The sequence below is a fragment of the Paroedura picta genome, chromosome 5 (genome assembly GCF_049243985.1).
Source record: "Paroedura picta isolate Pp20150507F chromosome 5, Ppicta_v3.0, whole genome shotgun sequence".
Taxonomy (NCBI): domain Eukaryota; kingdom Metazoa; phylum Chordata; class Lepidosauria; order Squamata; family Gekkonidae; genus Paroedura; species Paroedura picta.
Window position 1 is genome coordinate 45452317 of NC_135373.1, and position 13773 is coordinate 45466089.

A 13773-nucleotide genomic window follows, 5' to 3' on the forward strand; every position below is an offset into this window, starting at 1 on the left:
CGGAGTCGGCCCTCCACATGTCCCACGGGCGCGCCTGCGTCGTGGTTCTCCCTCCATCCGGGTCCCCGATCGATATTTGTTTCCTTGAAGGGGCGGGGCCGGCTTTGTCTTCTCGGAGGCATTCGGGCTGCCGAGGCGAGAAGTGCAGAAGAGGAGGAGGTAAGCAGATGCGAGAAGAGCCCCGGCATCCCTCCAAGCTGGGCGGCGGCGGCGGGGCTCAGCTCTCCGACTTTCTCGGGCAGGGTTGCCATTCTCTGGGTGGGACCTGGAGATCCCCCGGAATGACAGCTCCTCTTCCGAGTACGTGGATCAGGTTCCCTAGGGAGAAATAGATACTTTGGAGCTCCGTGGCATTGTACCCCGCGGAGGTTCCTGTTCTCCCCAGGCTCCTCCCCCAATTCTCCAGGAGCTCCCCGACCTGAATCTGGCAGAACAACCAGGTGGACTGGCAACCCTGTCAGCGGGTGACCAGAGAATAAGGTTGCCGACGCCCGTGTTGGAGGTTTGGGGGCAATGCTTGCGGTGAATTCCCCCTCCTTCCGGGGGGAACTGATGTCTGTAGAGTAGATCAGTTGAAATCCCGTGACTAAAGGCACCACCAGTAAATTGGCAACCTCTTCTTGGAACCACTGAGTGTATGCACACCCAGGCTTTCAGTCTAGCCTACATCTCAGGGCTGTTGTGCATACAAAATGAGGGAGGGGAGAAGCATGTGTGTTGTCCTGAGGAAGGGTGGGGTAAAAATATAGAAGAGGGCCTGCAGTGGACCAACACAGACCTCTCCCCCATTAGGGAGGGGGGAAATGTTTTTATGTTGCATGCATGAGGCTGCCATCTACTGACAACTGGGCTACCAAGATCAGTCTAGTCTGTTTTGACTGGCAGCTCATCTCAAGCAAAGGTCTTTCACATCATCTGCCCGAGTTACTTTACCTGGAAATGATGAAGATCTCCCTTGGGACCTTCTGTATGCCAAGCTCCACCAATGAGCCCTGGCCCCTCCCACATGCTAATATCCTTTTAATACAAATAATAATAATTGATCAGGAGAGTGTGCATATAGGAGATCAGGGGTGGGAGAGAGCGCGGCAGAGTGTGAAGAGCATAATAAGATGCTTGCTAGATCAGACCGGTGGTCTAACTAGTCCAGTTTCACACTGTGGCCAACCATTGTTGGGGAGGGGGACAAACAGGGCATAGAGGCTGAGGTCTTTGCCTGATGTTACCTTTGCTATTTGAAGAATGATATCCCTACACATGGAGTGCCTGTGTGGTCACTGTGGCTAATAGCTATTGATAGTGGCTTCAGGAGATGATGGATAAGCTTTTCCTTCATTGTGGAATGTTTATGGCTTGCATTTTCCGGCTGCATCTTTGGACAATGAACACCTGTTCCAAGTAAAATGCTGCAGAGGAAACCCTGTAGTTTTCCTGCAAGTGGAAAGATGGCTGAATAAGACTACAGCTCCTATGAATGTTTTCTCATTCCTACAATGTGGGTTTGGGTTTACCAGCAAGGAGAGATTTACATCTGCTACTGTCCATAAAAATATTTTAAGGGAGCCTATATTGCTTGTTGTAGAATGAATGCATGATCTTCTAGGTTTGGTGCCTACATATACTTCTGTTTACATTCTAGCATGCTTGTATATACATTTAATAGGAGTGTAAAAAAAAAGATTAGATTTAACAATGGATGGTAATTGGCATGTTCTCTTTCTATATTACTTAGAGAGAGATCTGGAGCTTGTTTTGTCTGCTAGGATATTCACAGCCTTTAAACATGTCCGGCTTTTTTGAGAACTTGAGATGCTCGGAGTGCATTGATTGGGGAGAAAAGAGGAATACAATTGCTTCTATTTCTGCTGGGTTACTGGTGAGTATACTGCCATCTTGTTTGTGTTTCCTAATTATTTTCCCTGTTAACTTTGTGCATAATGTTTACTGACATCTGTACTTTTGATTACCTCCTGCATGTGTAAACGTGTGTGTGTGTGCAACCACACTGAAGGCAAGGTTACAGCCGGCTCTTGTGTAGTAAGCCCCATGGTGGTCAGTGGAGCTTAATCTCAAGGAAGTGTGCATAAGCTTGCAGACACTATCATGAGATGGTACTGCATGTTCAGAGTGATAAATTCCAGAGCAATAGCCATATTAGTCTTATTACAGGAAAGTCAATTAACTGCCTAGTGGCGGAAGCTTCAAGAGTCCACTTCATCAGAGTCATGAAGCATTATCCTTGACAGGCTGTGAATTTTAAGGCCAAAAGGCCTTGAAATGCAAGAGATACAGTTTGTAGACAGTTATGCTTTGTGCAGAAACAATACAGAGTAAAGAGACTTTCCTGTTCACTACAGCAGGCTTCTATTATGTTTCTAGTTGTGCTATGTTAATTTAACACCTGTACTAGGAAGGATACCCGTGGACTGAATTAAGCCCTAAAAGAATACTACACTAGGGAACAAAATTATGCCAGATCTTCCTTACTGATGTTGTTTTGTTGAAAATGTTTCAATTTAAGATTAGGAGCAGACTGTCCTGCAAGTCCGATATGCCCTCTTGCTGACTTTTGGATATTACTATAGAGGTTTACAAGGATGACTATACTGACGTTTTCCCCCCAAAAATAGTTTTTTACAGGATGGTGGATTATTATAGATGCGGCTGTTAAATACCCCCATATGGACGACTTCAATCATTCATACCATGCTTGTGGAGTTATAGCTACTACTGCATTCCTCATGTAGGTACAAGTCCCATCTCAATACTCATAATTCCTGTAGAATTTGTGTATAAAGTTTTCAGAATCACAGAATCATAGAGTTGGAAGAGGCCATACAGGCCATCTAGTCCAACCCCCTGCTCAACGCAGGATCAGCCCAAAGCATCCAAGAAAAGTGTGTATCCAACCTTTGCTTGAAGACTGCCAGTGAGGGGGAGCTCACCACCTCCTTAGGCAGCCTATTCCACTGCTGAACTATTTTATATTTTGTCAAAATATAAAATATGATCCAACTGGATTTCTTATTGAAACTTGTTATGAAGAATAATGTATATCTATTGTTGGAAACATTGTGGGGTTCAAGATGTGGCATGTTTTTCATAGCGTACATCTGACTGTGTCTCTTGCAGTATCATCCTTTGCACAATTATGCCCTCCTCAATCCATTGCTTGGGATGCTACTGCTTGTAGTGTATTTAGGAAGTGCACCTGGGGAGTCCACACATCCTCTCTCTCTTTATAATGGTCTAAGAGAAAAATCATATTTTCTTCTATTAGTAGCAGGGCTTTGTGCATTCCCTGCTAGAAGACTGAAAAAAATGCACTGAAAAATTACTAAAAAGGGGGGTGGGTGTTTTCCCTGATATTGCACCTCTGTCTCCCTCACATTGCGTCAGATAGCTTTTAAAATGCCCTTGAATTTCAGAAGCCATTTTTGATGTGTGGGATCTGAAATTGTCCATAGGAGACAATAAAGTCCCATTGTGCCTGCAGATCTGGTAACCTCATATCTGTGGATTTCATCTAATAAGCATGAATTCTTTTTTGCTTGTCCACATAGTTGTGATCTGTAGTAGTTTTATAATTTGAGAATCTGTATGACTTGAGGTATGCTGACAAATGATGAGAGTCTGAATATAAACCAGAATTCCCGGGATGCATTCACATAACCCATGCATCCCCTAATGATGAGTAAACATGTTCCAGTAGTTACAAATAACCACTAGAAGTGAGAAAAGTTGAAGGACTGTTATCGTGAGGCCACATCCTGTTGCAGTCCTCCTGAGACTCTTCTGTTTTTGCATAATAGACTCAAGGGCTATACCAAAATCACCCCACAGTGCTGTAAAGGACAAGCTGTTTCCATGCTGGCACAGTGTAGTGTTGAGTTAGAAACGTCAAATTTCCAGTTTGCTTGTTTGGCATCAGTGTGAATAAGTTGTGTCTGTAAGTGGGATCAAGTCAGATTCTTGAGATTGGAAGCTATATTCTGTAGGTATGACTGTAGGCTTTGAAATAAGTACTTCAATCTATATAAAATCAATATCTATTAAAATTGTGATTCTTACTTCAATAACACTATTGTTTACTGTGTACCCTTTCTTTCAAGTTTGAGTCTGTTACCAGAATGCAAATCAGGATCAATGTGCTCAAGGAATGATTTCTACTACAGATATGATGCACCTGATCATGTTGCATTCTGTGCCTTTATTCATGCAGGATCAATGCCGTATCCAATGGACAAGTGCGTGGGGACAGTTACAGTGAAGGCTGCCTTGGGCAAACAGGTATTCGGCTTCTGACAAATAGAAAGTACAAGTGTAGAACAATGAACAAGTTGACTTAATGTTCTCCCCACTGTTCCAATGTTCCACTATGTCATCTACCACTGTGTTATTATTGTTATAAATACTGAGTTATCTGTATCGTTCCTGTTTTATGTAAACCACCCTGAGCCTTCAGAGAGGGCAATATATAAATATAATAAATAAAAATAAATAACTGAAGCAATTAGGTTTATGCAGTTTTAATGAGTCTCTTGCAAGAACTTCTAGAACAGGGATTCCCAATCAGGGTTCCAGAGAACCTTGGGTTATGTAAGAGGTCCCCAAGGGTTACCCAGTCTATCTCAGAAGTTTGGATGGCTGCTAATGTCACTAGATGTCACTGGAACCCCCTTCCCCTGTTGCTCTTTCTCAGCAATGGAAATTGATTGGCTGGCTCCCTCATCTTACTTCCATGCCCATTTCTCTGCATGATTGCAGCACTTCTGAGGTTCCTCAAAGCCTGAAAAATACTTCAGGGATTCCTCCGCGGTCAAAAGCTTGAAAAAGGCTGTTCTAGAACTGTGAAGACAGTGTTTAAGGCTGAAACATGGAATATAAAACTCATTCTGTTATAAAAGAGAGCAATCAAACTAGCTTTAGTCCCAAGTGGAAACTGAGCTGAGACTTGGCCAGTGTCCTGTGCGGTCTTTGCTATTAACATAAAGGTAAAGGTATCCCCTATGCAAGCACCGAGTCATGTCTGACCCTTGGGGTGACGCCCTCCAGCGTTTTCATGGCAGACTCAATACGGGGTGGTTTGCCAGTGCCTTCCCCAGTCATTACCGTTTACCCCCCAGCAAGCTGGGTACTCATTTTACCGACCTAGGAAGGATGGAAGGCTGAGTCAACCTTGAGCCGGCTGCTGGGATTGAACTCCCAGCCTCATGGGCAAAGCTTTCAGACGGCTGCCTTACCACTCTGCGCCACAAGAGGCGCAGACATATGGCACAGCAATAAAAATGCTCACTCTCTGATGCATCTAAATCTGCATTGTACCAAATCACACAGCGTGGAATGCTGCCACAAGAGGCTGCCACATGGAAAATGTGCAGATGTCCCCTAGTGCATGTGAAGAGTCCTTAGGTCTTTGATTGCACAAAGTCCAGATTCCTTTTGGGATGATTTGGAAATTTTGCCACCTCTTCTTTGTTGTTGTTGTTTTAACAGGGGCTCGCATCTGGCTTTTCATTGGCTTTATGTTGGCATTTGGATCACTGATCGCATCCATGTGGATCCTCTTTGGAGGCTACGTTATTAAAGGTAAGGTAACAAGAACAACCTTCTGAAACGCATACCTTTCTGTGCATTTTGAAGATCTGTATGTATTTTGGTCACAAACTGCACAGTGTACTGTACAAGAAGCAAAATGATCCTGTTTACCCACTGAATCAGTCAGAATACCTTTATTGGCCTAAAGATTCAACAAAACCAGAACATTTACATTGATATTAACATTTTATGCTGTTCCAGAGCTCAAAGTGTTTACCCACTGCATGGGCCTGAAATGTTCCTTTTCTGAACTTCAGGGTCTAAGTGTCCATAGCATTGCTTTTCTACTTCCTGACCTGGATATCCCAGGCAAGCCCAATCTCATCATATCTCGGAAGCTAAGCAGGGTTGACTTTGACTAGTATTTTGATGGGAGACCTCCAAGGAACACCAGGGGTCATGATGCAGAGGCTAGCACTGGCGAACCACCCCTGGACGTCTCTTGCCTGGCTGCCAGACAATCCTAGGATCTCCTGACTATACTATGGACATGCCATACAATCTGTTCCACTATATATTTCTGGTAAGGGCTAGGAGGAGGAGCGTGTCTCATGGATTAAGTGCCACTAAGCGCTTAACACCCACTCAGGGCAGCTGTCCCACCCCTGAGTGCCTCCTCCTCCAATCGGCTAGCCTGTCTGAACAGCAGCCAGGCATTCACCTTCTGTTCCCCACTCCTGACCATCCCCTTTTCGTTCCACTTCCCTCTGAGTCTTGTAGGCTGCAGATCCCTGCTGTGTGAGAGCTGCCCCTGCCAGTGAGTTCTATAACAGCTGCCTACAGCCTTTCCAGGTCCTGAGGGGAGGAGGAGGCTGTCTGCAGAGTTCTTCCGCTCTACCCCCCTAATATAGCGCACGTTGTATTCCTGAATGCAACGGGCTTGGCCCCTAGTAAATAAATAATTAATAAATCTACTTTTTCATCCATGGTTTGTTCATGGTTTGTTTTTCATCCATGGTTTCTTACCTCATCCTGGACTTAGGCAGTGGGAACCTGAAAAGGCTAGAGAGGATATGTGTGAGCAGGCAGCTAGCAACGTTTTTTGTGGACTGGCTACCTGATTGCAAGATTCTGGCAGTACTGATTCTAATGATGCCTACAGAAGTTGGATAATGGAGGAGGGTATTTATTTATGTATTCATTTGAAACATTGGTTAGCCACTTTTCTCCCTTGTGTAGCTCAAGGTGGCTTAACGGTATAAATAAAACATGATAAAAGCACAATTGAAACAACAACGAGAAAACCTGTAAAAGTCATAGATTTAGAAACTCCAATTGATTGGATTTTTGCTAGTGGCAATCAAAATGCAGCCATAAATAAAAGTGTCTTCTGGATAGACTTCCTGGACATTGAATAAAATCTCCTTTTCCCATTAGAAAAACCAGAAGTGTACCCAGGAATAGCGGTATTCTTCCAAAATGCTTTTATCTTTTTTGGGTAAGCATACCTTCCGTATTCGTCAGTGCTTAAGCTGTAAGTCGTTTGAACATTTGGATGAGTCTTTCTGAGGATGACTCCAGGTAACTGGTGGCAGTTGGCAGCACAGTACAATGGTTAGAAATGAAGCTTCTTGAATGACGTTATCAAGGGAGATGGGGCAAGGGCTCAGGGTGGTTTAAGAGCCTTGTTCCTGCATCCAGCTATGTCAGTAAGCAGTGGTTTGGGCATCGAAGTCAGCTTAGTGTGTGCCTGCTGTAAGTAAAAAATCAAGTTTGAGCACATGCCGTGGTTTATTTGCCTTTCAGCGGGGAGTTCCTCTTCCCTGCACTGCTGTTTTACAAGGGCAGATACAAGGGACAGCGCAGTGGAAGGGGGCTGTAAGTGTAGGCCTCGGCCATGAGCTAAAAATACCCTAGTAAGAAGATAAAAAGAAAGGGTTGTCTCCTACCTCCTGCCATGCATAGTTGAGTGGCACTTTCTATTCTAGTTGTGTGACCAGTAGTTCTTTAGCAATACCCCAGTTGCATCCACTAAATGGTGTCAGTAACTTGACAGCATAGAAACCGCTTTGGGGAACCTCTCTGATTAATCATCTGTAAATCCTTTAAAATGAAAGAATGAGGTTTGTTTTGGGAACTCCCCCCACCACCACCACTCTTCCCCACTTCGATGATTAATCTTTAGCTCTGCTGGGTTTAGCAGATCCATGGACATCTGGAGAGCCAGAGTTTGGCCACCCCTGGTCTAAATGGACTAGCAGGGACACAACAGCTGTGAAGGCTCCTATGTCCTGCATAATCTTTATGGTGTCTCTTCGCTGTTTTTCTATGCTCCTGTTGCTCTTAGAAACAGTAAAGATTCTGTAAACCTAGGCAGACTGAGTGGGTGGGTAGGAAGTGTTGTGTCAGTGCTTGGCTTTCGCAGCCCTTTCTTGCATGCCCAAGGAAATGCCGATCACCACGTTAGGGTTAGGAGGCTAAACTGTTATGTTTTTTTGGAGGGGGGCATTATTTGGGCATGAAATTTGGGTCACTGTGGGTGGGCAGGTGGTTGTGAATTTCTTGCAATGTACAGGGGCTTGGACTAGGTGACCCTGGAGGTCCCTTCCAACTCCATGATTCTATGCTCTGCTTTTACTGACAATCCTATATCTCCTTCATTAACAGTGGTCTGGTGTTTAAATTTGGTCGCACTGAAGATTTGTGGCAGTAAGTGACGGAGTGCCTATTTATCTGTTTTTAATTGCCCACTCCCATTTTATAAAAAGCTTGTCCTCTGATGACCAATGAAGATGAAAACTGACTGCACTTTAAAAATCATGTAATGCATTTCCCTATTTCCCCCCCCCGACTTTAAAGCAGCTTTCTATTCTTGGCTTTAAACTTTCCAATATTGTAGCATGTGATTAAAATATAAAACTGACAAGGAAAGGGTATCATTGTGAATCCCTTTCACTTTTTAAAATAAATTAATACTAAACAAAATAGCCTTATGTATGTGTTTTCAGAGTACAATTACTATTTTTTGATTATGCAAAGTCTCACAGATGGGAGTATGTTTGCCTTGCCAGCATCATATTTTTTATTCTGTTTGGGGGGGGGGGGGTGATACAATCCTAGAACCTCATTGGAAGGGTCACAGTGAAGGTCAACCCTGTCCGTTTTTCCTTGTAAATAGACAACCACAGGGTACGGTCTTATAGGTGGGAGTTGTAGTCATTAGGGATGGACAATGAACCTAAAAACCTATTTAATTACAAATGTGGGTGGTTTGGGGCACCCCACAAACTGAACCCTGAACTGAGCCAAAAGGGCCCCACCCAAACCAAGCCAAGGAGTTCAGTTCCTCTTTTCTACTAGCTGCAGATCACTGGGGGTGGGAGAAAGGAGGGGAGCTTGCCCAGGAAAGGCCACCTTTTCCCCTTTCCTCTGGAGAAAGGGAGCAGGGATCACCCTGGAAGGGTTAAATGGCTGCCAGCTATTTAATCCTCACTGTTTAGCAGGTCCATGGGTCAGCTGTTAGGTTTAAATGGCAACCAGCCATTTAACCCTTCCGTTTTGCCTCCCTCCCACTTTGAAGGGGCAAAGTAAAACGAAAGGGTTAAATTAAATGGCTGGCCCTGAACAGCAAAACCGGCCAGATGTCTGAAGGTCTGAACTGGCTCAAGTTTGGCCAAATTTTGATTTGTGAGCCAATTCATATCCATCCCCAGTTATGCCCAGCATGAAATGTACATATGTGAGACTGGAGTTCAGAATACTTGCTCTACAGTCCCTGCACACCTTCATCAAAATCCTATCTGTTTTCAAAAATGTGCTAATAAAGTATTACTGTGAATGGTAGCCTTCTGAAAGAGCAATGAAAGGAGTGCCATGCAGTGGTTAGAAAGTCTGACTAAGGACCACTTGGTCTACTTGGGTGTCCTTGTGCCAGTCACACACTCTGAGTCAAACCTACTTTGCGGCATGGTTGTAAGGATAAAAATGCACAAAAGGGAGAATGTTCTACCCCACTTTGGGTCCTCATAGGCAAAAGGAAGAATATAAATAATGTTAATTTAGCATTGCAAACAAATGTTTAATGAGAAACATTTAACACAGAATTGCTAGAGGTTTCAAAAGAAACAGCTGTTAAGTCTCATAATGGTATTCCGCACAGTCTGACAGTAACAGAAAATTATTCTCTCCGGCGTCTGGTTTGCAGCAGTCTTGATGTCTGTATTCAGTATCCTTCAGCTAAGTGGGGGAACTGGAAGTGAAATAATATTGGTGAGATGAGAAAACCTACGCTGGAGGTAAATATGTTCATAGTCATGTTCAATACATTAAAACTCTCATTCTTTATATAGACTTTTACTGTTCATACCACATCCTTAAACCTTTACTTCGGCTACCTCCATTTTGATATGAACAGGACTATTACTAAAGGACATGATCCGAGCAAGGGAGACAAACATAGTTCTTTTGTGTTTATTCCATTAACGTGGCAACCTGAAGAATTTGTGACTTTTAGGTTGGAGACGCTTCGCCCCTGCCCACCCCTGGATAATCAAACATTGCAAAGCAGTCTCTATCCATCCTTGTCTCAAATCTGCAAGGGATGTCTCCCATTTTAACAAGAACAAGCAACACTCAATAGTGACGTTTTTCCTAAGGCAATCTCGGTGAATTCAGGGCTGAGTAAAATTTTCACTTTAAGTTTCCTAATTCCAAGCCTTTGGCATTTTATTGGCTGAAACACATCAGTGTTCATAAAGGCTTAGTGCATGGTTTTTTTCGTATTTCAGATGATGTAGCTCAGTCAGTGGCATGTTTACTAAGAAATAAGACCCACTGGATTCAGTGGAGCATGCCCTTAGGTAGATATGCACTACAGTCCTAAAACTGGTTTTGAAGCAGCCTTTGTTATCTGGCTTAGGGATAAAGGGGGGAGATTATCCAAAATTACCTATGTCAGCATGTTTCCAACAGCCTCCCCACTACCAAAAAGGGTTAATCAATGTAAAACAAGGTAGCGCATATGCACAAAATGCACAGACTGTTTGAACAATAATATTGATTGGTATTAAAAAATACCCATGATTGCTGTCTTTAGTTATGTGAGAGGTGGTCACTTAGAGGAGGGCACGGAGCAGTTCCTGTTGGTAAGAGAGGATAAGACCTGCAGAAACAGTTTTAAACTATACATACTGGTTAGATATTGGGGAGGGGATTTCACAGAGTAGTTTAGCCATGGAATAGGCTGTCTAAGGAGACAGTGAGCTCCCCCTCACTGATAGTCTTCAGGCAGCAGCTTGGACAGATATCTTGGATGCTTTAGGCTGATCCTGCATGGAGCAGGGGGTTGGACTAGATGGCCTGTATGGCCCCTTCCAGCTCTAGGATTCTATGAATAATATTTTGCCAGAGTAGAACTTCAGGGGCAGCTAAGTGGTTTAGATGCTGTGGTAAACCAGAGGTTAAGAACACAATAGAAGGGGGGAGAGTAACATGGTGCAATATATAGATGGACCACAGTTCTGTCTGTTTCATAGTGCTTTAGCTGTCACAGCCTCCTCTAGGGAGCTAGGATTCTCAAAAGCTGGAAATGTTGTTGATCTTTAAGGTACTAGAGGACATGAATCTTTCTTTGCCATTCCTGAGAGTCCCCTGTACGAGGGAATGTCTCTTAAATCAGTTTAGCCTACAGTGAACAGTGCCCATATCCCTCTCATCTAGGATCCTAAACTCCTTTTTCCCCCTCTTGGACTGTGTTTCCCTGTTTCCTCCAAGAGGATGGAGGCTGGCTGATGGTGCTCCTTCCCTGGAGGTATCTGCCCTGCATTTGCAGGAAAGACTGTGGATTTAAATGGTGACTTGCGCTTCCTGTGCTGCACAAAGCCACAAAGGTCGCATAAAGTCCAATCTTACCTCCCAATAAGCTTGATCATCAAAGTACTTTGTGAAATGGGGTCCTTTCCATGATTTAGAAATTAACAGGAAACCTGGGTTTAAAAGAAAATGTTTTGGGGTGAAAATGCCAGCACTTTACACAAATGGCTTTAATTAGTTTATTTACTTTTAGATTTTTATTCTGCCTCTTTCGGGGATACTGACCTGTGATGGTTCACAACCACAGTATAAAATTGCAATTAGAAACCAGTTAAAATATTTCATCATCACAGTTATGTTGAAATATTTAACAATCAGGTTTTTAGAAAAAGAGCATTTTGTTTCGGTACCCAAATAATTTCAGTACTGCTTACTGAGGCCTGAAATTCTGAAAAGTCAATCCCTATTAAGACACTTTGGCTTTCTGCAGTCATCTTTTTTGTCCCATTGCCTGAGGAAGCGTTCCTGCGCATGAAAGCACACACCCTGAATAAATCTTTGTTGGTCTTAAAAGGTGCCACTGGACTCCCATTTTGTTCTGCAGTCATCTTGTTTAACTATCATGTGGTCATAGATTGACTGCAGACCAGGATATAAAGAGAGCTGGAGAGAGAGCTCATTTTATACCCCACTTTTCATTACCCAAAGGAGGCCCAAAGCAGCTTACAAACACCTTTTCCTTCCTCTCCCCACAACAGACACCCTGAGAGAGAGGTGGAGCTGAGATAGCTCTGAGAGAACTGCTATTCAAGAACAAATCTAAGAGAACTATGACTAGCCCAAAGTCACCCAGCTGGCTGCATGTGGAGGAGGAGATTAGGGTTTGTAGCTCTTAACAATTACACAATGCTGACTGAGCTTAGGGAATCTTCCCAGACTCTCAAATTGCTCTGGGTTTCCCTTGCTTGTCGTGTACAACAGCCAAAGCCATAGATAAGACAGTTTTCCAGTCTCTCTCTTGTTAAGGTGATCAGAAAGTTTTGCTAGTGTCTCTAGGGCTTAACTTGACAACTTAAAGGGTAGTCAACTGGTGTTCCTCCAGATGTTCAGTGTTTTCTGGCAGGGGCTCATGGGAATTGTAGTCCATGAACATCTAGAGGACCACAGGTTGACTACCCCTGCTTTAGGGGAAGGGAAGGGTTAACCATGGTTAAAGCAACAGGCAGGCAGTCCTTAGCAGTAATCATGAATAGGTGTTAATCATTGCCTGGGGCTGCTGAAAATCCATGGAATCTCCTTTCTCTACATCTTATCTTTGATTGACCTTATCAAAGCCCACCGTTCGCTTCATTGTAGATATATCAGTGGTTCCCACCTGAATATGGACGTCACACACACCCCATCCAGTCCTCCACCTTCAATGACTTACCTGTACTCCCCAGAAAAGCTGGATGATACAAACCTGTAAGAAGCCCAGCTCCCAGGCTTAGGATAATGCTCAGAGAGAGTGCACCGAGTTCCATCAAAGCCATGTAACCCCAGCTGCAAATTTAGAACAATGAAATTTCACACACCAGCAAAGGGTCAGTCAAAAATGAGGAGGTGTGGCTTCATGGCCCTGCATGTGAGATGCTAAATTTGGCTGGGCCTGCATGAGCTTAGTGAGGTTCAACTTACTGAGACTGGCTGCTGGATCCCCAGTGGTCTACTATGGTATGAAGGATGTGGGCTACCCCACCAAGCAAGCTGGGCAAACCAAACGTGGAGTGGACTCCGCAGGTGTCATGGATCCTCAGGTAAGTATTCAAGCATTTCTGGATTGGAAAGGGACATGTTAAAAATACGGGGCGGAGAGACACTGAATTATTTTCAATTGCAGGTCAAAGACTATTTAATGGGACATGGTCTGCTGGGAAGAAGATTGTGCATGTATCACACTGACGCAGAACTGTAGAGACATTGGGAATAAAATACACTTCCCAGATTATCTCAGTTTTAGTTTTTTAAGGACAAGCTTCTAGCCCTTATTGCCACAAGTACCCGTATTTGCCGGTGTATAAGAAGACTGGGCGTATAAGACGACCCCCCAACATTTCCACTCAAAATACAATACTATGGGCCACTATGGGCAGCTATGTCTATCCCAACTGAAGTGCACCCGGCGTATAAGACGACCCCCCCACTTGGAGGCATGTTTTTCAGGGGGGGAAAGTAGACTTATACGCCAGCAAATACTGTATATGGTTGAAAGTGGGCAGTGGTTTCCAAGCATTAAGCAGGTAAAGAGACAAGACTTTAGGAGAGGGGCAGTATCAGTGTTCTCATCCCAAAGAACTAGTAGAACTACAATAAAGTTTTTCAAAATGGTAAAAATTGATAAGGACATTAAGTTATTATTTTTAAAAATACCACTTGAATTTATAG

The 13773-nt window shown here is 43.7% G+C and overlaps 2 protein-coding genes across 4 annotated transcripts in view; one reads left to right on the forward strand and one right to left on the reverse strand.

Moving 5' to 3' along the window:
* On the forward strand, positions 1–8523 carry TMEM50A (transmembrane protein 50A). Of its 2 annotated transcripts, none has more exons than XM_077337651.1 (7): positions 1–159; positions 1733–1876; positions 2631–2743; positions 4223–4290; positions 5497–5589; positions 6976–7036; positions 8206–8523. In XM_077337651.1, exons 2-7 carry the CDS (start codon positions 1784–1786, stop codon positions 8249–8251), a joined length of 474 nt encoding a protein of 157 aa, XP_077193766.1. In that variant the 5' UTR covers positions 1–159; positions 1733–1783; the 3' UTR covers positions 8252–8523. The 2 variants fall into 2 exon arrangements, with proteins under 2 accessions (XP_077193766.1, XP_077193767.1); XM_077337652.1 differs by lacking the exon at positions 1–159 and adding an exon at positions 171–300.
* LOC143837616 (RH-like protein) overlaps positions 8205–13773 on the reverse strand; it is a 21874-nt gene continuing 16305 nt past the window's right edge. For both annotated transcript variants that reach the window (XM_077337649.1, XM_077337650.1), the window contains exons 7-10: positions 13027–13163; positions 12812–12891; positions 11449–11522; positions 8205–9787 (exon numbers count right to left, since the gene is read on the reverse strand). In XM_077337649.1, coding sequence (XP_077193764.1) covers positions 9761–9787; positions 11449–11522; positions 12812–12891; positions 13027–13163 — 318 coding nt within the window. In that variant the 3' untranslated portion in view covers positions 8205–9760. The remainder of the gene's footprint in view (positions 9788–11448; positions 11523–12811; positions 12892–13026; positions 13164–13773) is intronic.

What these genes read in the sequence shown, in the direction of transcription:
- TMEM50A (XM_077337651.1), top strand. Translation starts at nt 1,784, where the DNA reads ATGTCCGGCTTTTTTGAGAACTTGAGATGCTCGGAGTGCATTGATTGG. An exon ending in CTATTTCTGCTGGGTTACTG is followed by an intron (nt 1,877 to 2,630) that starts GTGAGTATACTG and finishes CCCCAAAAATAG; the next exon opens with TTTTTTACAGGATGGTGGAT. An exon ending in TGGAGGCTACGTTATTAAAG is followed by an intron (nt 5,590 to 6,975) that starts GTAAGGTAACAA and finishes TTTTCCCATTAG; the next exon opens with AAAAACCAGAAGTGTACCCA.